This window comes from Nylanderia fulva, unplaced genomic scaffold (assembly GCF_048542155.1).
Source record: "Nylanderia fulva isolate GAGA-0341 unplaced genomic scaffold, ASM4854215v1 Scaffold4, whole genome shotgun sequence".
In the NCBI taxonomy this organism is placed as follows: domain Eukaryota; kingdom Metazoa; phylum Arthropoda; class Insecta; order Hymenoptera; family Formicidae; genus Nylanderia; species Nylanderia fulva.
In genome coordinates this window covers 2,193,688-2,218,443 of record NW_028190476.1, presented here as the reverse complement: position 1 = coordinate 2,218,443, position 24,756 = coordinate 2,193,688, and the positions used below count along the sequence as shown (strand labels likewise).

General features: G+C 30.1%; 2 protein-coding genes across 3 annotated transcripts; one reads left to right on the top strand and one right to left on the bottom strand.

Moving 5' to 3' along the window:
- Positions 1–81: 81 nt before the first annotated feature.
- Positions 82–3,586, top strand: TAF1C-like (TATA box-binding protein-associated factor RNA polymerase I subunit C-like). Of its 2 annotated transcripts, none has more exons than XM_029311686.2 (11): positions 82–609; positions 701–802; positions 881–1,008; positions 1,236–1,326; positions 1,418–1,537; positions 1,675–1,873; positions 1,942–2,077; positions 2,268–2,488; positions 2,571–2,839; positions 2,948–3,121; positions 3,218–3,586. In XM_029311686.2, exons 1-11 carry the CDS (start codon positions 369–371, stop codon positions 3,556–3,558), a joined length of 2,022 nt encoding a protein of 673 aa, XP_029167519.2. In that variant the 5' UTR covers positions 82–368; the 3' UTR covers positions 3,559–3,586. The 2 variants fall into 2 exon arrangements, with proteins under 2 accessions (XP_029167519.2, XP_085342250.1); XM_085486124.1 differs by having other exon boundaries at positions 561–609; positions 678–802.
- Positions 3,587–3,838: 252 nt separating this feature from the next.
- Positions 3,839–6,263, bottom strand: LOC114938005 (mitochondrial import inner membrane translocase subunit TIM50-C). Its single transcript, XM_029311705.2, has 8 exons — positions 6,055–6,263; positions 5,366–5,706; positions 5,037–5,156; positions 4,848–4,955; positions 4,582–4,713; positions 4,383–4,506; positions 4,137–4,240; positions 3,839–4,073 (listed from the first exon to the last, which is right to left on the bottom strand). The coding sequence occupies exons 1-8, from the start codon at positions 6,191–6,193 to the stop codon at positions 3,987–3,989; spliced, it is 1,155 nt and encodes a 384-aa protein (XP_029167538.2). The 5' UTR covers positions 6,194–6,263; the 3' UTR covers positions 3,839–3,986.
- Positions 6,264–24,756: the final 18,493 nt, after the last annotated feature.

Sequence of the window (24,756 nt, the reverse complement as noted above, 5' to 3'; positions counted from 1 at the left end):
CAAATTTTAATCTTCAATCTCAGTTTTCAATGCGTAGTTTGATACGGGTTTAAGCAAATCGACCAATCACAGTCAAGCATTCTACGACGTAGCAGATATGGCCGCGTACAGCAAAACGCAAATGTGACAGGTTATGATTTTCTATTGAACGATGTTTATACTTTGTAATTTGCAAAAAGATCAGTTCAAGAGGAAGAGAAAAATAAAGAAAACATTTAAAATTATATAAAAAATATTTAATAATTAATATTTATTTAACATATTTTATAATGTTAATTTTACATTCTTAGATTTTAGATTGATGAAAATATTTCTAAATGAAAGTGTATATTTTATAATATAAGTAGATAAATATATTTGATTAAACCATGAGTGAACAAGAATTAAAATCAAAAGGATTTAAGCGTGCTGAAAACAATTTACTGAACAAATTCAGTGCTGCATTTTCAAAGAATTATCCACATTATGTAATGCCTGGTTATAACTTAAATAAATCATCGTGTATCGAGAAATGGGATGAAGAAAGTGCAATGGGGCTTTATCAAGAATTTCCATATAATTGTGATTTACCAAAACCATTATTGCCCCCAGCGAGATTATCAAGAACAGGTAATAATAATACTGACGTAAAGAAATTTTTTTTGTCTTTTCCCAATTTTATTTAATATATATTTTAGTTATATCTTTGTAAATTTTGCAGTTCTTTGTGAGGAAGACCCAGCTTTACAGCTTCTTGTATTAAAAAATCACTTAAAGGATGATATTAACAGAATCATGAGTCATTATGAAAGGCATAAGAAAGGTTTGTATACAAAAATTTGTATAGCAATTTTTATATTTATATTATTATATTAACTTAAATAAAATTTATTTCTAATAGAGCTTGATGTACATACAAAGAAAATAAAATGGAACAGGGGAAGTAATGGATACAACACAAAGATACCTAGATATGTTGCAGATATAGCAGAATTGCTTGACATGGATCCTGATCCTTATTTTGAAGGGGTATATTTAACAACTTATATCTTTCAGAAATTTTTATTCAGCAAAATAAGTAAATACTTATAAAAATAACTGATTATTAGATAAATAGTTGAATTAATAAATAAAAACAACTTAAAATCAGAAAGAAATATTTTTATCGGCTCTAAATATTAAACAACTTAAAATAATAGTAAAAATTAAATTTTGTATAATATTGATTTTATTACTAATAAAATATATCTTTTTAGACTTATAATTGGTATTATACTGGTGGATCATTAAATTATATTCAGTTTAATAACTCGGATGTTTTACTATTTCCATTTATGGAAGACTTAGGTACTATTTTGGATAAAATATGTTTATATAATGCATATAATATTTTGTATATCTAAAAATATTAATCTCTTGCACACTGAAATATTTTTAGTTGCTGCAAATATTATACCCATGGAAGACTCAATATGGAAGCCATTATTGCAAAATTCAGCTAAATGTAAACTACATGGATTATTGTATGAAATTAGGAAAAGTGAGGTTGATAATACATGTATGTGTATAATTTTATAGTCGAACAATATAAAATAATTATATATATATTATATATATATATATATATAATTATTTTATAATTATATTATTATTTACATTTAAGTGTGTATATTATATTGACATCTCATATTTTAGGTAGAATTCTAGGAAGGCATAAAAATAAATGTGCTATTTATATGCTTTCAAATTCTGAGAATCATTTATTACTTAATGAAATTCATAGGCAAGCATCAAAGGCACCATATGTCAGTGCTGATTTGAGTTTAACTAATGTCAATTATCATTGTACATTAAACGCAGAAAAAATATTGTCTTTATGGGATATAAATAATATGTGAGTATTTTTTAGCTTTTTAAATAATCTTTTATGTGTTCACAATATTAATATTTTGTCTTTTCCAGGCATTCTATTAATAGTGGTCCTGTGTTACAAAATAATACGACTAACGATGTTTGGGGATGTATAAAATTTCAACAAATGGATTTAAATGTTTTGACTTTTATGGATAGATGTTGCTTACATTATTTTGATATCAGAGTAAGAAAGAGAAAAATTTTAAGATTATATATATATATATAATTATTATTTATCATTCATATAATTACAAATATCAGAAGTTATTTATCAGTTATTAGTATTATTTATCTAATAATAAAAACGTATTTGTTTCTTAATTTTTATATACTAGTAAAAATAATAATTATAATTTTATTGGATTTTCTTATAGGCTCCTTTTGATCAATCAAGTCTTACATTGTGTCCTAAATTCAACTTGGAAAACTGCGAAAACCTCTCAGTCGAGGCACCAAGTAGACACAATTCCTGTCGATATTTGGGTACTTCTCATTATCTTTTATTATGTGATAATCGTTTTCCAAAGCACTGTGTACGACAAAAATGGACACATCAATTAAAGGATACTCCTTTATTGGCAGCTGTAACTAACAAGTAAATAGTTTTTTAAATGAGAATCTTAAAATAATTAATTACATAATAAGGCTTATTCATTCATATGACTTATTAATTATAGCAATGACAAGGAAATCATTGTTTTATCAACTCAAAGAGTCGGCGAAAACGCAATAATTTTGAATACTTGGATGAATGAGGAGGACTCTCATTCCTTTAATTTACCTTTTACACCCCCGTGCATTGCAGAAACGTTAAATGAGTCTCAAATTCAAGGAATGTGCTTAAATCCATATTTACGAAGCAGATTTGAACTATGTAATACTGGTAGCACATTAGTCACAAGTACAAAAAAAGGAGAAGTGTTCTACTTTGTACAAAATTCGATTGGTACAATTTTATTTTCTTATATGAAATATTTTTTATATTTTATTATAACATCTTAGAGAATATTGCTTGATACATAAACATAAATATATATCTTTCTAATGTTATCAGGTGACATATTTTATCAATGTATAACACACGAAAACACATTGGACAAATATTCTCCCATAAATGGCAAATCTTGTTATGCATTGAATTTGTGGGAGAAAGCTTTATCAACTCAAGCTGAGCCGTTAGTACCTTTGACACTTTCTAACAAATGTAACATGGAACATATATACAAAAGTAAGAGAATATATTATTTTTATTTAAATATATTTCGATTGTTTTGATTTATAATGTAAAATATAAAAATATAAATTAATAAAAATTATTTTACAGATTTTACGAATAAAAAGCTCCGTTTAAAATCCAATAAAAAGGATGCAGACGATTCTTTTGAACCAACTTGGAAACAATCATTAGCTACATTAGGATCTTACATCGATCTATTAGCACCCGAACTTCTTGCAGTTTGGGAAATACGTGAAGAAGTACCATTACCTAAAAATACAGGATCTCATCAAAAAGTTTGGAACTGGTTAGAATCATCGACTTCAAATCATCCGATGATGCAATCACAAAACGACTCTGAATATATATCCACATTTATCAATACTAATGAATTAACTAGTGTTTCTCAAGAACAAGATCTCATATGTATTGAAGAAGATGTATTGTAATACAATAAATACTGCAATTGAACTAAAAGTTAAAACAGTAAATATAAAGATACATGTAAATAATTTATTTGGTTATGGATTAACAAGAGAGAACAAAGTCACCTGCACTAATTAAATATTAGAATATTTAAAGATAATATATTTTTTGTATGTGTAATATTTAATATTAAATAATGCAAATTGTATATATAGATAAAAACTTATAAAAACATTTTATTTATATGTAGATACGATAATGAAATATAAATATGTAAATAAACAGAACTTTGATAAGTATAGATAGAATTTTTAAACATTATTTTATTACAATAAAAATTATACAATAATCAAATTATGCATAATTTTTTGTGATAAAATGATTGAATATACTGCATATTAAAAATGCACATTTTTCAATATACAATTCAATTTGCAATATGATCAGTTGACTAGCGGTTCCGGAAAGAGGTTTTCCATCTCGAAGTAAGTACTTGGTTGCTATCTTGTTGCGCCTTCTGCTCTTCCTCCATTTGCATCTGTTAATTATTATTATAATTAAATGTTCTGATTATATGCGCTTGTATTTTATAATAACTTACCAATAATTTCCGCCGATTTTCTTTAAACATTTCCAATGGATTATCAAACTGTCTATAATAATTTAAGACGTCTCGTACATCTTGCACGTTCGATGCCAATATTGCTAAGGAATAAAATATTGTATATCTTATTAAACCCAGAAAGATTATACACAATGTTGATATTTATAATATTAAGAAATAATTTATATTTGTGGAGACAATGTTAATAAGAAAATATAAAGAATAATTTAAAATATTGCTTACTTTTTAGGAATGCCGCTAAGTCGTATAGGGTAGTATCATCATCATTACCAGTCCATCGAGGAAGTTGAAATGCATTTTCTGGGTTTAATTTTACGCTTTTATCATTCCAATCAATAACAATCACCTATTAATAATTTTAATATGTAAAAAAACATCACAAACATAAGGAAAAAGTGTTTTATAATAAGAAAATAATTACTTTACTAAGATCACGATTAAGAGCTCCCAAATCTTTAACGTGATGTCCATCCACAAAACGTGTTGCATCTCTAACTAATCTGAACATTATGTACCCATTTGGATCTAATGCATCTAAAATGGGGAATACCGTCTGTAAATAAAAATCAATAGATATTTACTATAAACACTTTTCCTCAAATAAGTAATAACTTTTACCAAATATTTAATATAATATTATTCGTATTTAATAGTGCTATTTTTAAAAGAAGTAAAAATCACAGTTACCATTCCTTGCTCAGCTGTATAAATTACAATTTCAAATTGTGGTGGTGCTACTGCTTCTAAAAACTGATCCACTCCAGGCCGTTTTTTAAATCTCCATCCAGTTTGATACTATAAAGAAGATGTATTTATAATATTCAAATATCAAATAAAATTAAATATATTTCATTTTTAATCAGATTAAAAACTTACTGTCCAATCTGGATGTACAAGAAGATCCGTCAATTCCAAAACTAGAGTATATGGTGGCTGGATATATGGGTATTTTAATGGATCAGGCAATAATTTTTCTCTACTGGGTTCTTGTACTAGCTGAAAAAATCAATAAACTTTATACAAAGTGTTCTCTTCTATAATATATAAGCATAATTTCATAGAATTGTATGTTGAATGCATTTTTAAAGTTAAGATATATACATGTCACATAAAAATTTTAATAAAAATTATAAAATTATTCTATTAATAAAACAAAGCAGTATATTTTGCAAATATAAATAAAATAAATTATAAAAGGATCATACTCTTGTATAATAATTGAGTTCTCTCTTGACTCTCTTATAGATCTGTTCAAAAAATGGTAAATTGGAAAATTCATCCTCAATGACATTCCCATGTTCATCATAGTTGGGTCTTCCTAATTCATATACTAAATAAGTAAAGCCAAGACCCATGAACACACCGAAGGTTGCAAACCCATAATTCATCATTCTCTTTGATCGTTCGCGATTTGCTTTCTCTTCTTCATCTTCTGTTTGTTGTTCATTCTGTTTCTTAGCTATTGTTTCTTGTCTCAATGATTCAGCTTCATTTATTGATGACTGTATATTTGTTAAATTACTAGTGATCTTTGGGCGATCTGTCGCTGAAAACAAAAAACAACTCTTTGTACATAAAAAAAAAAACATGCAATATTTTTATATATTACATATATATTTATGCAAATGGTAATCTAAATCTTTTGTCATATGCAACCTGAATATCTAAAAATTATATTTAAAATATATTTTTTCACACTAATATCAAAATAAACAGTCCTAAGTAATATATAATTTCCTTAATTAATGCATATTTCTATCAAACATTAAAATAAATATTTGTTTTTTTTTTCGTTCTATTTTCTTTCTTTCTGCGTTATTTATGTAATTTGCGACTTAAATTATAATTATAACGTTTTCATGTTCTCCATATACAGGTTATGTTTTGTACTCACTTTCGGTACTGTAATATTTTTGAGCAACCCGAACGAGTGATGTTTGGCTAAATGGTCGTCGTAAGATGCAATGCGTTGTTCCTGCATTTACACTGTATATTTTACACAAAACTCTCAGACTTCGCATTGCAAATGCCATACTTTAAAAATACCATGAGCTTTCCGGCACCTCTTCGCGCATGTAAAATCCTAACCCTAATTAAAATTCATCTCATATTTCCTGGCTAACTTCGACACAGCCGGTAAATTCGATCGTTCGTTGTGTCGATCAACAAAAACAATATAATAAACATATATTTATCTAAACTATAAATAAAAAAAATCTTATGATAAATTCCAATCAAAATTTACTAAATAAAAAAATATATCAGGAGATTTATTCAGAAATGATACGAATTTTTATGTATTTCTGTCGTGTTTCTTACTCTTCTCTCTGCTATATATAATATATATATATATATATATTACTTGATAAAATAATATATAAAAAGAAAAGTTATCTTATAATTAAATCTAAATATACAATTTAAAAGAAAAAGATATGTGTATTTTTATCTTATTACTTTTAGAATTTACAATAATAAAATTTACAAAATTTAAAAATAGCGCGCGCGCTATTAGAATGAATTGCCGCTGCTTGTAGAATATAGGGACTAGCTTATTACTTCAAGTCACTACCGAAACACCGCGAATATTAGGCTGTATTATTGAGCTGCGTCCCTTTGTGATAAATTAGTAAGTATAATCGTTTTTAACCTGTGTATTATTGTAATATTTAATCGCATATCATAATTTCAATGCTCATATGTAGCCGTAATTGTTCGAAATGCATACTTCGCGAGAAATTCGATGGAAAATCTCTGCCAACGATTAACATAACCCAATCTAATCTGTTTTCGCGCGCGCGAATGTGTTGCGATATATATATATATATATAATTTGCATATTTATATCATGTTATAATGCGAAATAATCAAATTGTTCTAATATATGTATGTATATATTTTGTTTGTTACAGGTAGCATTCTTGATAAACTGTGCGCGAGTTTGACCGCGAGATTTTCGAGTATCGAACGGACATTGTTTTTCGGCACAAGGAGGCAGCTGTGAGGTATGCAAAATAAATATAATTTATAACAAATATATATGCGTATATATATACATACACACACATCTACTATTTAATAAATTAATTAATTACACACACGCATGTATATATATATAATTTGAATAATAATTTGAATATTTTATTTTCAGATCAATGTGCTGTTGTGTATTACAACTTCATTATTGCATATATATATATAGGTGAGTGAGAAATTGTTTATTTGGAAACATTTCTATAGCGGTATATATGTAATGGGAGTGTGTGAAGCTAATGTGTTATTTTGATAATTATTTATTGAAGATAAAGCTATAGAACGCTTAATTATTATTTATGAATTTTCACGCCATGAGATGCCAGCTTCATATATTCTTATATATTTCGATTTTTATTATATACATTATTGTTTTTTTCTGGTTTTATTTTAATATAATGTTGTTACATATATAATAATTATATATCATATTAATATATTATTTTTATATTATTATATATATATATATATATATATATATATATATATATAAACTGATATGCTATTAATTTTAATATTTTATTTCTAATATTTAATTTATTATTATACATTATAAAATAAAAATATTAATATAATAATTATACATTATTGTTTTTTTCTGGTTTTACTTTAATATAATGTTGTTACATATATAATAATTATATATCATATTAATATATTATTTTTATATTATTATATATATATATATATATATATATATATATATATAAACTGATATGCTATTAATTTTAATATTAATTATTATTTATACTATGTAACAACACTGCATTAAAGTATAATCATGTACGTATATATATATATAAAACGTACATATAATAATATTGTTATAATAATAATAATACAATATGTGAGTATATTATCGTGATAGTCGGATAAAACTAAGACTGCACTACTAGGAATGAAAATATATGAGTAATGCAGTTTTATTGTTAATTTTATCCGGCCATCGCGGTAAGTATAATTATATATATGTATTATTATATATGACAATAATTATTATTACCTCGATTCTTAATTGCAATAACAATTATACAAAATAGAATTGTGAAATAAAAAAATAGTTTTAAAAATTTAACATTTATTTTAACAAAATTTTAAAAAATATTAGCCACAATTTTTTTTTTTCACAATTCTATTTGGTTTTATTATTATTGCAATTAAGAATGGATACTTTAAATATTTTTGACGCAATATATACATACATATATAATAAATTATTTTTATATTTTTATATTTATTCATTCATGGTTTATTTGTCCCCTTAGAGATTAAAGGCGCTTTTAAGGAGCGTACCCGAACTAATATATTTTTATATTATAATATAATCAATTGTAAACAAATATTAATACATAAAAATATTAATATATTATTTTTTGAAAAGTAGTTTTACAATATATATAATAGTATTCTAATAGTATCCTTATTAATATATTATTTTTTGAAAAGTTCTACAATATATATAATAGTATTCTAATAGTATCCTAAAGGCTCCACGGATTTTTTATTTATAATCTCTTTATAATATATATTTTATAATTATACGAGAATTACATAAAATATTAATTGTATGCATGAAGGCATATCGCATTGCATATGAAAACTTAAATAATTAAGAATTCTAGTTTTAATTTAATAATTCTATAGTTTTAGTAGTTCAATAATTTTTTATATTTTAATAATTCTAACCGTTAAATAAAAAAGAATGTCAGGATATAGATTGAGATACATCCCTTATAAAAATTTATCACTAGTAACGCCAATTTATCACTTATTTCAAGTACTTAATCACTTATTTCGAGCACGTAAATTATTGTATATCAGTATTTTAAGTACTCGAAATAAGTGATTAATTGGTGTTACTAGTGATAAAATTTCTACAAGGGATATAAATTCACATAACGTCTCATTTGGTCATACAAGATTTTTTTTTTACTTTTTATCAGATTTTTAGATTTCTAGTTTGAATTAATTATAGACAGAATTTTTAAGAAAAAGTTCTATACTCATCCGTTTCGAGATTTGATTGGATTTTTTTCTTTTAATTTCTCTATCTCGACTCCCATCTCGGAGAGACCAGGTTTATAAAATTTCGCAAATCTATACGATATTAAACTACAAATGTATGTACGCGTTTATCACTTTAGCTCGCAGTTGTAATCGCGTGAAAATGTTTCTAACATTTTCCAAAGTGACAGTCGCGTTTTGTCGCGACCGACCCCGACTATCGCGGCAACAAGGGATGACAAAAGCGGATGGTAATAAAAATCGGCTTCGGTGCGTATCTGCGCGTGCACGCAACCCTCTGTCACGGTCGTGTCGGCCGCAACGATCTCGCCGTTCATTCAAGAGTGACGACGATCGGGTCTAGCAGTGTACGGTTTCAGGCGGACAATACCGAACGACGTATTCCGGATGCGAATTTCATTCTGTCGCAGCATGTCGCACTGTTTAGAGCCGAAAACACGCACACAAAAGCTGGCGCTTTCATATTTCTGCCACGACGCAGAGATCTCACGTGAATTCGTGTCGATATGCGCGGCTCCGGAAAGTTACTTTATGAGGGATGGACGTGATCGCGAATGTCAGTAGCCCATTGTCTCCATCGCGTTTACGTTTACGCGACTGATTACAAACCTTCGCCAACTTTTTTCTCCCTTTTTTTTTAATATTACGAGTTGTTGTATAGAATCGAATATCGATTGTAACAGTCTGAGTTTATTGTCAGCATATTACTACATATATAAATGTAGATTATAAATAGTTTGTAGGATAATTATAATCATATCTTCAAAGGTAAAAGGAGTTCTCAATGACTCACTTATAATAAAAGTGTTACTATTTGTTTTATTTATCTTAATTAATTTTTTAATGTTATCTATGTCCATTTTTAATTGAAGCGATTGTCTTGCGATGTTGTCTAACTTTATCTTAAGTTTAGGACAAATGTTTCCAGTAAAAGTTATTTGAGGTGGTCATCTGATGGTATCTCTATTTGACTTTGAATAATTTTTATTTTATTTATATGTTACAGATCAACGTTTGCAGTCAATTCTGATGCGTATTGGTGAGCGATAAATTATCATTTTATTACGAGGTAACGGTTTTAATGTAGATCTAGATTATGTAGAATGTAGAATGTAGATTGTAGATAGTTCCGTTACCTCTCGATATAAATGAATGGATTACAAAATATTAGTATAAAATTGAATTACTGAAATATTTATCTTAAATTTGTAATTTGTAATCCATCCATTTATAATTGTTAATATTGAAGTTGTAAACATTTTTCAATGAGAAAACATATTGAGATTAGTGTCAAACTTTTTCTTAAAAATTCTGTCTATAATTCATAAAACTATAAATTTAAAAATTTAATAAAAAGTAAAAAAGTAAATCTCGTATGACAAAATGAGACGTTATGTGAATTTGTATATGTATCTCAATTTATATCCTGAGACATTCTTTTTGATTTAACGATTAGAATTATTAACTGTTAGTGATGAAGTTGGAGTATCGTTTTACGAATTTCAAAAAAATATTAATTAAAAAAAATATTATGTATATAAGAATTCTAATAGAGACTAAATTTGCATAGTCTTACACAGTTACTAATAAAAATTTTACAAAGTTCCGCATTTCTTATATTAAAAATTCAAAATTGAAAAAATAGTTTTTTAAAGTTTATATAGAATATCTTGTCAACTTTACATTTGTTACTCCAATCCCGTGCAAAATATCGCGTATTTATTGCGGGAGTGTCGTCTAAATTTTCGCGCGTTTGTTATATGGGAGTGTCGCCCAAAGTGTCGCGCGTTTTGATGCGGAAACGTCATCAAAGTATCGGACGTTTTATTGTTAGTGCGGGAGTGTCGTTTAAAGTATTGCGCGCGTAAATCAAAGGACAACTGGAGGACTTTGAAAATCTGAGAGGAGGAGTCCAGGAGGCATCGGGCGCTAGCGGGGCAACCTTAGGGTAAATATTATTTGTGTAATACTTATATATAAATCACGTATATACATTAATTTTATTCCTATATTTGAATTGTTTAAACAAGAGAGAATTAGAACAAAATATTTTTGATATATTAAAATATAGAGATTGCTATAAAAGTTTATATAAAAAAAAATTTTTTTTACCAAATTTGTAAAATTATTTAATTATACAATTTGTTGATTGTGCGGATTGAATATAAAATTCAATGTGTAGAAGAATAATTTTTAGAAATATTAATTATTTTGCGTTACTATAATTTGAATTCTGTTTGTATGTTACAGATTACTTCGATGCAGTAAACTCCGCTGTTGTGCATCAAGTAGTGAGTGCACTGTTATTTTATTACAAGGTTTTAGAGTAAAAATGTAGATTGTAGAAAATCTAGATTATGTAGAATGTAGAATGTAGAATGTGTAGATAGCCATTCTGTTATATGTATATGTCTATTGTTCCTGGCTTCATATTAAGCTGGCTCCCCCACATATCAAATAAGTTATATTATTTAATTAATATATACGTTTGCGTGAAGCTGGCGTCTTACTTTTATAAACTCATTAAAAATTGAGTTCTGACTTCATTTTCAATAGTTCTTTTGGTCTTTAAATTTTTTTTGTACTCAGTTACGAATATATAATTTCGCAGCGACGATTAAACTCGAATTATACGCGTGGGCGAATGGTCGCGAAAGAGTGCATTCGGCATAATCGAAGTATCGCGTGCCAACAGTACATACAATAATTCCATTACGCGAGAGAACAAATGTACCCATAGATATACGTGTACATGCGGTGGGACCCTTTTATCGGGCGCGATCTGATAATCCGTTGATCGGTAACGGCTACTAAAAGCGACTATGTGAGATACGCGGCTAATTTATGTCGCGTAAAAAAACTGACGTTGCAAGCTTGGTAAAATATAATCAACGTTGTACACGACACGACTCATTTTTTCTGGAATCTTTAGCCACATTATTTTCTCATCTAATTCTTTTTATAATTAATTTTTTCCCTCCCTTTGTTCTTTCGAATTTGTTTAAAAATTTTCTTATCTAAATTCTTGGCTTCGCAATTGGTTTTTTCCCTCCTGTGGTTGTCCTTTCGAATATTTTAATAAAATTGATATGTATGATATACAGGGTGTATCTAAATAAGTGCAAAAAATTTTAGGAGGGTTTGATTCTTTGTCGAAAATTAAGGGGAGTTTCTTATATAAACTTATATACTCTTATATATCCCTTCCTGAGGAGTGTTATACTTTTTTAAAGAATGAGGTAAAAATTAAGTTATTTTTTGTTGAAATTTTAGACAAATTAAAAAAAAATAAAACGAAAAATATCCCTCCCATCATTTTTTAATTTGTTTGAAATTTTAGAAAAAAATAAAATCTTAACTTTCATCTTTTTCTTTAGAAAAGTGTAATTCCTCAGGGAAGAATATAGGGGAGTATATGTTTATATAGGAAATCCCTCTTAATTTTCGACAAAGAATCATCTAAAATTTTTCGCACTTATTTAGCTACACTGTGTATTTGATTTTATTCATTAACATTGTTTTCTGATTTGAAATTCTGTAACACACATCTGAGTTAAGTTTTTATGGAATTTTCAAGTATAATCTATTATTAAACTACATCAATATCTCTGTACTGATAATATGAGAAAGTACTATTATTCGGGACAGAGTGTTCGGATTTTTTTCGACATTTATAGAAACATCCGATATCGGTGAACTATCGCCAATATAATGAAATAATTCAATATTGTTCAAAAAACATTACCCCAAAATATTTAAACCCATACTATAATTATAATAATAAAACGTGTGTTTTCTTCATTTTCGTTTAACTCTTATTGCGTACAAAATTCCATTAAAAAGTCCATAAAAAATTGCGTATATTAACTTATCTTCTAAAATGCACATCCGTTTGGAAGATATGCATCATTCATAAAAATTACAACACGAAACTTGCACAAGAATCTGCCTCTTTTTTCAGCGACTGCGCGATGGACTCGAAATAGTTAATAAAAGTTTACGTTCCCCACAATTAGAAAAGATAAATTTCAAGTAACAGAAAAGATGATTTATCTCGTTGTCTGGAAAAAGTACTGGCGATGCAAATGGAAAACTGATTGAAGAGTGGTAGCTTTAATGGACTATCGATCGACGAAATACGCAAAGATACCATTTTGACCTGGCTACACTCGTAGTAATTGTCTCGCGAAATTGGCATACGATTTCCGTTCTCAAAAAGCAGTCCCCTTCTCCATTTCTTTCTTTTTAGCTCCAGTCAACTATATCGCGATAACGCAACTATTGATTTTTCGAAATTTCAATATACGTTGTAAATATAGAATTTGACATCATCGTTTCTCGCACCGGCGGTGCGTGACTTAATTCGAAATTGTGATTTTAACAAAAATATATATACATACACGTGAGTTCTGCATTTGCGAGACAAAAAACATGGCTTTGCATGGAAGAGCGATGCGATTCAAATACGCAGTCTTTATATTGAAAATCCATATTGACAATATTATCACACTTTTTTTACGTGTCAGAGAGTTTTAAAGAAAAAATTATAAAATTATTTTTGCGTTAGATCATCAGAAAAGAATGAAAAAGAATTAAATCAATTAATAACTCAAAGTCAAATGTGAAACGAAAAATGGATAGATATATAGCAATATTAAAATTAATTACAAAAGAATAAAAAAATATACAGGAAGCCTTATCTCGACCAAAAAAAGTGGAAGAAAGCGATGGATGAAGACTCATTAAAAATCGATACGTGGATTATTGTACATCAAAGGATAATGAAAATATTGTGAATTGCAAATGGAACCAGCAACATTAATACTATAAACAGTACTATCAAATAAAATCAGTAAAAAACATATGACAAAAATCAGAATATATAAAACATTTTTACTTAATAAACAAATTTACTTAATAAAATCAATGAACCCATAAAGAAAATTAAACTATATTTTAAGAACCATTACCGGAAAAGATAGAAACGGAGAAAGAGGGTAAACCATATCTCTGCAGTCACCCAACAAGTAACAATAGAGTTAAATCTTAACATCAACAAATAAAATAAAAAAATGCTAATTAACAGAACAATTAACACTGTTGTCCTAAACTAAAAGAGAGACGTAAAAAATGCAAAGGGCAAAAATCCAAAGCGCACGCACAGAGCATGGAAAGTAATATTCATGAGAGTGCTCGTAAATCAAGTTCTTTCCTCGTTCCGACTTATAACTGATCGATAACGTAAGCTGCTAATGCGATATATATCTACGGTAAATAGCGGACATGGGTTTTAATGGCGGATTTAATTCATGAGAGAGCGAGAAGAAGAATGCGGCGAGATGATTACGCTCGCCGGCTCGCGCAAGATATCTCGCATGTTGGACCATATGCCGCTACGGATTAGGAACGCGCGCATTACGTGCAAAGTGTTATTACGAGCGGCTGGAGGCGCCTTAATTAGTATTATTATCGGAATAATAATATGCACGCACGCGAGAACACCGACACCTAGAATCCGACGTTCTCTCGATGTCTTATAATTTAGCAGTCGAAATATTCAACGAAATATTTCTTTTTTGTAGAATATTGAAATTTTAGATTCTCTCATTTGTGCATAGAAGTTGGTAACAATTGATTATCGCATATCCGCAAGCATTCACGTTTTTATATTACTGCATTTGTTTCTTTTGGTATGTTACGTAACCTCGATTTATGTGTAACGGATCGAAAAAACGCTATACTATAAAAATATTGCAGAATTATGTATCAAACTATCAAATTTCTCTTTCATTTATTGAAAAATGATTCACAAAATTTTCTCTTATGGATTTTCTGGATTCTTCTCATATATGCAGCATTATATCTGGTGTGCTTCCTCATATGTATAATATATTATCATGTGTGTCTGTTAATATTCTGTGCATACGCATGAGACAATTGTATAATTCTAAGGATATAAAAATTGGTAAGCAATATAGCTTTGAATAATACTATGTTTTTGCAAGTTATTTAACAAAAGATTTATAAAAAAAATTTTACATCTTACTGAGAAATATTTTACACATAGATATTATAAAAAATTAAATAATTATTCGATTAATTATAAATAATTAATATGCACACAAATTACAATATATTATTTCGAAATCAATTCTGGACTTAACTTGCTTTTCTATTCTTGATTATATAGATTACAAGCGCATTGTAGAAATATTATGCGGAAAGTATTCAGGCTCATCTTCTAAAATGCATATCAGTTTGGAAGATATACATTATTCGCAAAAATTACAACACGAAACTTGCGCAACGAATCCGCTGCTTCTTTCAGCAACTGCGCGATGGACTCGAAATGCATCAGAGGCATTTTATAAAAGCACGTTGGATTATATCCGACAAAAAAAAACAAACGTTTGGAAAAATCCATGCCTTTGGCTACGCTGGCGCATTGTGCATTTAATCTGAAGCGCGTATCATAGTTTTTGTCGGCCGGTGAATTCCGCCGATGTATCTCCACGGTGCACGCCAGAATATTTGCCGATTCTCTTTCATTTTCCATACCCAGGGTTGGAGAATTCATATACGAGTTCGCGTACTTTTCTAATGATACAATATCAATATCAATATTTTTGTCGAAAGGCGAATAGTGCAGATAATTTGCTTTGTATAATTTGTAAAAAAGATAATGGATATGCTTATATAATTATTTGTTAAGCACGAGTTATATATACATATATAATACAGTATAATAAATAATAACGCAGTATAGTTTTTAGATATATAATATAATTTTGTTTATGTCTCTTCATATTATAATGGATTTATAATAGATCTGAATTATATACACACATGAATTATCTACACATTAACATGGTCTATCGTACATTATTTTTCTCCTCGCTGACAATAATATTTGTTAATTAAGTTTTGTTACAGTAATGATTCGAAATATCTAATTTTTGTGTTGAGACGAAATTTCACTTTCTTTTATCCATTTAGATTAACGATTTTCACTACGCAACATACAGTAAAAGATCGACCGCTTAAATTCTCCCTCACGTCCGTCTGTTCCGACCACGAGTTAAAGAACAAGTTTGCGAGCTTGCCCGGGGATGAAAAAAAGGGGAACCAGGCCGTCGACGCGCTGGGATTCACGCCACGTTCGATCCGATTTTTTTCGAAAAGCCAAACACGACAAGAGAAAGAGAGAGGAAGAGAGAAAGTATAGGAGAGAACTTTTAAATATCGACGTCGCGCTGAATAATTCATCCCGTGTACACTCGCCGGATATTTCACCCTCGCGAGATTCCGGATTACGGGATAGATTGCGCGGCTCGATCTTAGATCCCTTCCTTGATGTAGGGAGATTAATTTAATAACGAGGATCGGTGGATGAAGTCGTAAATGAAGTTGAGGAAACTCGGTAGCTAATATCGAAACGCTTTCATTTGTGAAAGCACAAGGAGATATGAATCGCTCGTCTTGAGGGAGTAGGGTAAATCTTCTTTCTTATAACATTATAATTTTCGACAATAATTACAAAACCACAGATTTTAAACTTCTATAGAAATTATATATACATAAAACATTTATTAAGCATTATCTAAAAAAAGTTGAAGTTTATCGATACATTAAACACTTAATATATTACTATTTCTATTAAGATATTTATTTTGCAGTTGTGTAAATATACATATATATGAGTATGAACAATTCAATATACAGGGTGTCCCAACTTTACCGTACTATCCGTTTATGATAGATTTCTAAGGTTATTTGAAGACGATTTTTTCTCAGCGAAAATGTCGAGGAAGGTCATCATTTTTTTGATGTTCTTAATTTTTGAAACCGTGTATCTTTGTAACTAAGCCTTAAATTAAAATTCTATTAAAGTAAACTTATCTGAAATGAATTTAAAAGTAGTTTTATAAATAATTTCTTTTCACAAGGCTTAGTTTACAAAAAAGCTTTTATTTTCAATCGTTTATAACTCGAAAATTAATGTTGCCTGGAGATTTTCTCTGAGGAAATATTGTCTCCAAATCGCCTCAAGAATCTCCCATTAACGTGTGGTACAGTAAGTCTGGGACACCCTGTATATTATAAAAAATAAAATTCATTAAGCATGAAGGTACCATTTCATGCTGCCGCTGCAGTTTGTTGCTATTGGTGAAGTTCAATTAAACGAACAGCAAAGGCAGCAAAGCAGAAGAACACGCAACTAAAGTTGTGTTGATTCTAATTATTATTATTATCATATTAGTTAAATAATAGATTTGAAGAATAAAATAGATTATTATGAGAATATAAAAGCAAAAATCGTACATAATTTTAAGCTTGAAATACTAAGAGAACAAAGAATTATGCTCTAATAAATTTTGATCACTGATTTGCTGCTGCGTGTGAAAAGGCACCTCGAGTCGCCTGTCTGATTGAGATTTCAAAGAAAACTACTGCCCATCGAAATCTAGAGTCATTCTTGAAATATACGGCGATTACGATGACGCATTGACAATGAGTGTCGACTGTCGAATGCACAGAACTTAAGTTCCACATGCTTGTGATCAAACCGGTGCGCGCGTCATAAGCGTCGTTTGTGTGTCTGATGGCGAGTGGGGTGCACCGCACATTTGAAAGGGTTTACACCCTCCTCCCTTGCGCGCATTAATTTACCGTGCAGGTATCGCGCGTACCACCTTCCTCATTCTCTTCCGCATCCCTCATCAATACGTACAGTACACACGCGTTAGGTACACATCGCCGTTTGTGCGTAGTGTATTCGCGCGCGAGCTAGCCTCGATTCCGTGGTAATTTCCGGTTCGACTGGCGGGTGGTGCATCGTCATTGTGTAATGGCGGGGTAGAGGGGAGAAAGGGGGAGATAGAGGACGATGCAGGAAATAGATAATCATCGGACGTTTAATTACTTCCTAAGTGCTGCTCCGCAATTAAGTCATCAAACGAGAAGTAAGCCCAATACGGGGTTCACGAGTATATACTACTTGCAGCGGCTAAATGACGATTTATTACGCAACTTTTTCCAGCAATAATATAGGTATGCATATATGTATGTGTAAAATAATATGAATTATAGAAATAATCGCCGAAAGCAATTTTTTTTAAAGAAAGATTAAATAAGATTGAGCCGTCATCTCTCTCTCTCGGTAATATCTCTTATGTTTTTCTTACAAGTTTTCCGTATTGAATTTTTGCACTCCTGTATACATTCCGCAGAGGCATCTCGAGAGACATCAAGAGAAATTATGTCTTCCTAGATGACATCGCGATTTTACGCGATCGCATTTCTGAAGTATATTTCTGAAGTTCGCGACGCTAATTCCCAATTTCAAGTACGTGAAACTATAAATCGACGCGAATGGAGTTACGTAGCCAGCGGGTAAACCGATCGCTGTAGACACATCGAGCGCAAACTCCGCGCACGGCGGGCGCGTGTAAGCCTCTAATATGATTGTCTCACGCCCGAGCACGACTTCTCGTTTGTCACGCTCACGGGATTTTCTTGTAACGATATTCCCGCGCAACCCGTTATACGCGAGAAGTTTACTACTCCGCTAAATTAAATATGACCATGGAATGATAGAGAGGGAGAGAGAGAGAGATTCACCTTACAGCCTCGACCTACACAGTTCTGATAATGCCGTCGAACAATTTCTCTTCGTGAACCATTTCGAGCCGAGTGAACGACGTGCGTTCCGTCAGACGTGCAAAGTGTCATATTCAAATTATTCGCATCAAACTATTTGCATAATCTCATATGCCTTATTAATACATTTATATTACTTGTTTCTATTAGGGTGTCTAGCGGTCAGGGAAATCTGGAAAACTGGGCATTGTCAGGGAATTTTATAAATCTGGAATTGTCAAGGAAAAAAGTCAGGGAATTTTACTATTTATCTGAATTTTTTCACATTATTCTACATTTGTCTCAATAATTTGAAATTTTTTATTAAATAAATATAAACTTTTCCTTGATTCTCAGCACGCTAATTTTCTGTGTTGTTAAAAATTGATTCATTTACAGCGTGTTTGTTAATTATATTTTCATCGTCGTGTTATTTTATTTCAATATGTTTGATACAGACCAAATTAAAAAAATTTGATATAATATAAATAAAAAAGGTGATTATTTAAATAGTTTATTTACATGTTTGTTTTGATTATTGTACATAATGCAAATTGTATAATTGTTAAAATTTTTGTTTTTTTAACTTCCGAACCTTTTCATTGTTGACAAAAATATCTCAAGGATATGGTGATTTAACATTTAATTGATTTATCATATAGATATATGCAAATTATATATTTGGAAAAAATAAGGGAAAAAGTCAGGGAAAAAATTAATTTCTGGTCTTGGAAAATCTGAAAAAATTTGAGAATTTTTTACATTGAGTCTGCTGGCCACCCTGTACGTATAAGAATCGAAAATATTTATTTAAACTTTGAAAATTGTAATGTTTAATTATTATTAATTGCTTTCATTATTGCCCTATCGAAATTGCGTAGAACAGGCAGCAGGGTTCGTTTCCGATTAGATGCAGGCAATTAAAGGCCAATCGTTTCCCATTACGAAATCACTACCCAGTAATTTCCAACCCCACGTTTATGTCCTAGCTGTCTAGTTATGCAGTTGCGCGTCGTTCCCAGAATCCATTATGTGTTTCGATTTTTAATCAATTTTCGCAGCAGGCGCCACATTAATCGCGATCGTCGTACGCGTTCCATTTATTTCAAGAATCGTGCGATGCATCTCCGGTTTGATCGGTCCATGGTGGTAAACGTGAATTATTGCAGGCCTAAATACGATGGTTTTGATCAATATTTTATGATCGTACGTGATACTTTCCAAAAATACCGTAAGATTGTAAAAAGATTTATTTATTTACAATATATTACATGAACTTAGAATGGGAAATATTTTTTAGATATATAGTTCCGTTTTTAAGCGATTATCAATTGACCGCTTCTTAATTCTCGCATATATTTGTAGGTCGGATATATTATGTTTGATATACATGTATACATGTATAAGAGAAATGTGTAGAAGGATTCCGCGTGAAGAAACGTGAGAAAGTTCTTGGTACAATCGCGACCGACCTCCCGTTTCTAGGTGCATTATGCAACCGAGAAAGAGCGATTCTCTGAAAGTTTTATCGAGCATGCGCGATTTCCCAAGCTACACCGTAGAAATGCATACGTACCGCAGAGGAAGAATAAGATCACTTATATCTTGTACTAGACATTCAATGAATTTTGGTTTTACTTTTGATCCTGAAATTAATTGTTGAAAAAATAATGTATCTATATAGAAATATTTTTATACTTTCTATTTCGCTTCTCATGCGTTTAGAATAAAAATCGTATCTTATGTTAATTTAAACTCTTGTATTTTAAATTTCAAATTAACACTTTAGTATTTGATAAATTAATTTTTCATTGATTAATTATATGATTATATAATTAAGGAAGATGTTTATATGTACGTTGTATGTATGTATACATACTTGCAAACGTTCATAATTTTAAGCATTATTTATTAATAAATGATTGCTAATAGATGAGATTTATTGATTATTTCTCAATGAAACTTTGCCTGCTATATTGAGATGACCGTCACCTGGTACAGGACGGTACGTATCATCCTGTACGGTTACGCCACGTCACGTCGGGCGAGGGTATTCTCGCGACGTTAATTATGCGGCGGCGTAATTAAATAGGAGGTAATTGAGGGACGTGGAACGTATTATTGAAGTTTCTGATGGCGGCGGGACGGCTAGGACTCGTTGTTTGCGTGCTGGTGTTTGTAAGTGGCTGCGCGCGTACGTGAAACGACTATGTGCAGCACCGACCCTTGCCTTAGGATGCACGAAGGGCACAAATAGAAATCTTCGATCTTTTTAAAGAAAGGAAAAATTCATATTAACTTAAATAATGGCAAAACTCAGAAACTATGAGAAATAATTAATTCACTATACATAATGTACGGAATTATTATTTACGTTTGGATTAGTTTTGGAATTACATATTCATATAACACAAGAAGATACTTAATATTTATGAAATATATTTTTTATATTTTTTTATTTTCCAAATTTTCTTAATTTTCATATACAGATATTTTCTAATATAATTATAACTAATTATATTGTATATAGTCAAGAAGAAAGGAGAAGGCTTTAAATTATTTTCTAGAATTACATTTCTATAATATTACATTTTTAAAATAACACTGTGATGAAATATATTTCTAAATTTAAAAATACAAAGATTATTAAACAATATCGTTTAATATTACTTTCATAATAGATTGAAAATTTAGATAGTAGTAATAAATTGTTTTCTTTTGTAACAAAATTTTACATACAAGATTTTCTATAAGAAGTGTGATATATATGTTTACATATTTATATTTAAATACATATAATATATTTATACTTAAAATAATGTAAATTTTACTGTCTTATTATGCAAAATATTTTAATCTCTTTAGGCAAAGGTTAAAGTTTCTTTCTCTCACATATCGACAATGAGATATGATAGTTGAAAAATTCTGATCCTGATATGCTCTTGGTCAGTCGCGGAAAGGGATCGTTCGAAGATATAGTTTAATTGGAAGAGTTTATAAGTCAAACGACGTTGGTATAGAAACGGGTTTCGATCAGTCGGTTTTTGATCGGTCGGTCTGCATGCATATGCTAATCATATTTGAAAGCTCGGTTTTAAGGCGGAGATGAGCATCAGCCAATTTCGTCGCGCCATCGACTACTACTATCACTACTATCCCGGGTTCTCTGTACACGGTGCAGAGTAACGCGAATTATCCATTCCTTTTTATTCATCTTAGTTAACTCGCCAAATGATTGCGTGGATTAAATTAAACGAACTGTCGCGAGTCGTCTTGGATAATACCAGATATAGATCGTTGAAGAACAAATTTCCCATTTTTATGCGCTTATTTCTTTATCTCCTCTATTTTAACGAACAGTCGACATTTTCAGAGTTAGAAAACTTATATTCAGTCTTTCTTGGATAATTAATTTTTTAAAATAATTAAAAAAATTTTTTTAATATGTTTAATGATTGCAAATGCCAGAATGTTGAAAATTGCAATTACCTTTTTGAAATTGCTTGTGTTTAAGCTTTCTCTTTAAAGAATTTTAGATAATGTTTTTCGTCTCATTTAGCTGCATTTGTGATTATACTAATTTGTTAATATTACACTGCATTCTTTTTCTCAATTATTTGTTTTCAACAAAATATATATTACCAACTTCTCGACTCTAAATCCATTTTGTTCTTTTTCTTGGTGGTTGTATTCTCTTTTTCCCTTATTACTTAAAATTATAAAATCATTTTATAATTATACTATTGCAACATAATACGTCAGATCTGTCAAAATTACTACATATTTTAAATATTTGAGCAAGATTAATATATGCCTAAAAATGACTTTTAATTATATAGGAATTATATACCTTTTTTAAAAAAATTGCTACAGATTTTTCTCTTTCCCGATTTATACAAATAATTATAAGAATGAGAAAAAATCTTGAAGACAGTGATGTAATTCGCGGACAAAAGACTCGGGGAACTACTTGCGAATATTGGAACGCAGAAACGGACTTTTCTCGGCAAGTTCAAAGACCGCGTCCTTCCATTTGTTACGGTCTATCCAACGTTTTATAAGGAATTTAATATGTCCGTCCAGGAATCTCCCCTCTGAGATGGGATAATAACTGCGGGTGTCTGGACCGCGGGTACACTTACAGATATAAATTGTAAGATTGCAACAGCGCGACGCGGATATAATAAACGGCGCATCTGAAGCCGCGTGTTTGCATTTTCCTCGTCGTAAAATTTGTCGTATCCTTTAAATCACACGCTTTCCTCATACCTTATGAATTATATAGCCATAATTATTTAACCATAAAAGTAGAATACAATTTTAATTTTTTCTCTTATAAGGAATATAGATTAAAACAGTGATATTATATATACATATATACGTTATAAAAATACAAATACATAATTCCTCGATAGTTGGAGTCTTACTTGGACTTTTTTGTGTATCGAGGAGATATATATATACGCGAGTTTTTACCATAAATATTATTTAACAATTTTAAAATTTTCGTAGATATATTTTTCTCAAAAATTGATTTATTCAGAGTATTGAATATCTTTCTAAATTGTATAATAATTTTTAACATCGGTTTTATCAAGGCAAACCATTCGGTTATCAAGTCAAACCGGTCCCTTATTTCTCCAAGCACATCGCGCGCTGACATTGGTTGCGCTTGCTTGTTGGTTTCGTCATTTTTGCAATAGGCAATAGCTCATTTGAATGCGAATACCATCCGATGCGTCGCGCCGTGCCGCGCCAATCGAACCGCCGGACGATTTTTTTTGTTTCACATGTGTACGGGCCGATGGACTCGGCTCAAAGTCAGTCACGAAGTCGGAGGCAGGACTTGATTTAAGACCGGCACGGTATCTCGAGGAATCGCACTGCGCCGCTTAACGAGCGCGGTATGTATGTACGCGAGCTCTCGATCGGTCTGGCCATTCTCTCCTTCTTCTCCTATAACGTTTTCAAAAATGCCATCGCGTAGAATGTGGATCGTCGCACCTTGCATGCTCTTCTTTGATTTCCATCGTGATGTAAGAACACCGGATTTGCCCTTCGCAACATTTCTGGCTCCAGAAAAGCCTCAATTTATCATTATTATTATATATTAATTCGTACTATTAATACTAGCTATATAAACTATTAAATTATTTTATAGGAATATAACCACCCCAAAAAATTGATTTAGAGTCGAAAGGCTAATATATATTTGGTTTAAATGATTGAATGAAAAATACAGTGACCATTAGTTGACCACTAGTTTGTCAACATTGCACTGTATTTTTCATTCAATCATTTAAACCAAATATATATTAGCCTTTCGACTCTAAATCAATTTTTTGGGGTGATTATATTCCTATAAAATAATTTAATAGTTTATACAGCTAGTATTAATAGTACGAATTAATATATAATAATAATGATAAATTGAGGTTTTTCTGGACGAGCGAATATAGGATGTAAAAAATTTTTAATCGTGTATTTAATTCGTCCAATGTGAATAAATACACAATTAAAAATTTGTTACATCCTATATTTGCTCGTCCAAAAAAGACTCAATTTATTATTATTATTATAGATTATATTCCTTTTCAATTTCTGTTATTACAATTTTCTCAGAATATTACTGTTAACAAAATACTTGACATTCACGTTACTTCATACGTATCTTAAAGACTTCCGTTAAAAAAATATTGAAAACTATCGATAACTATCGCCGCGATTTACGTCGTGGCACTGCAAACTGTTAGATACTCGCTGTGTTGCAGCGGAACAAAGTTCTAGGATCGAAAGTCGAGTGTAAGCGGCTTGCCGTGGTAACAACTCTCACGCTTCCGGGTAATTAATCAAATCCGGATTCGGCGTGGAAGGTAAACTTCAATGAACGAACGATACG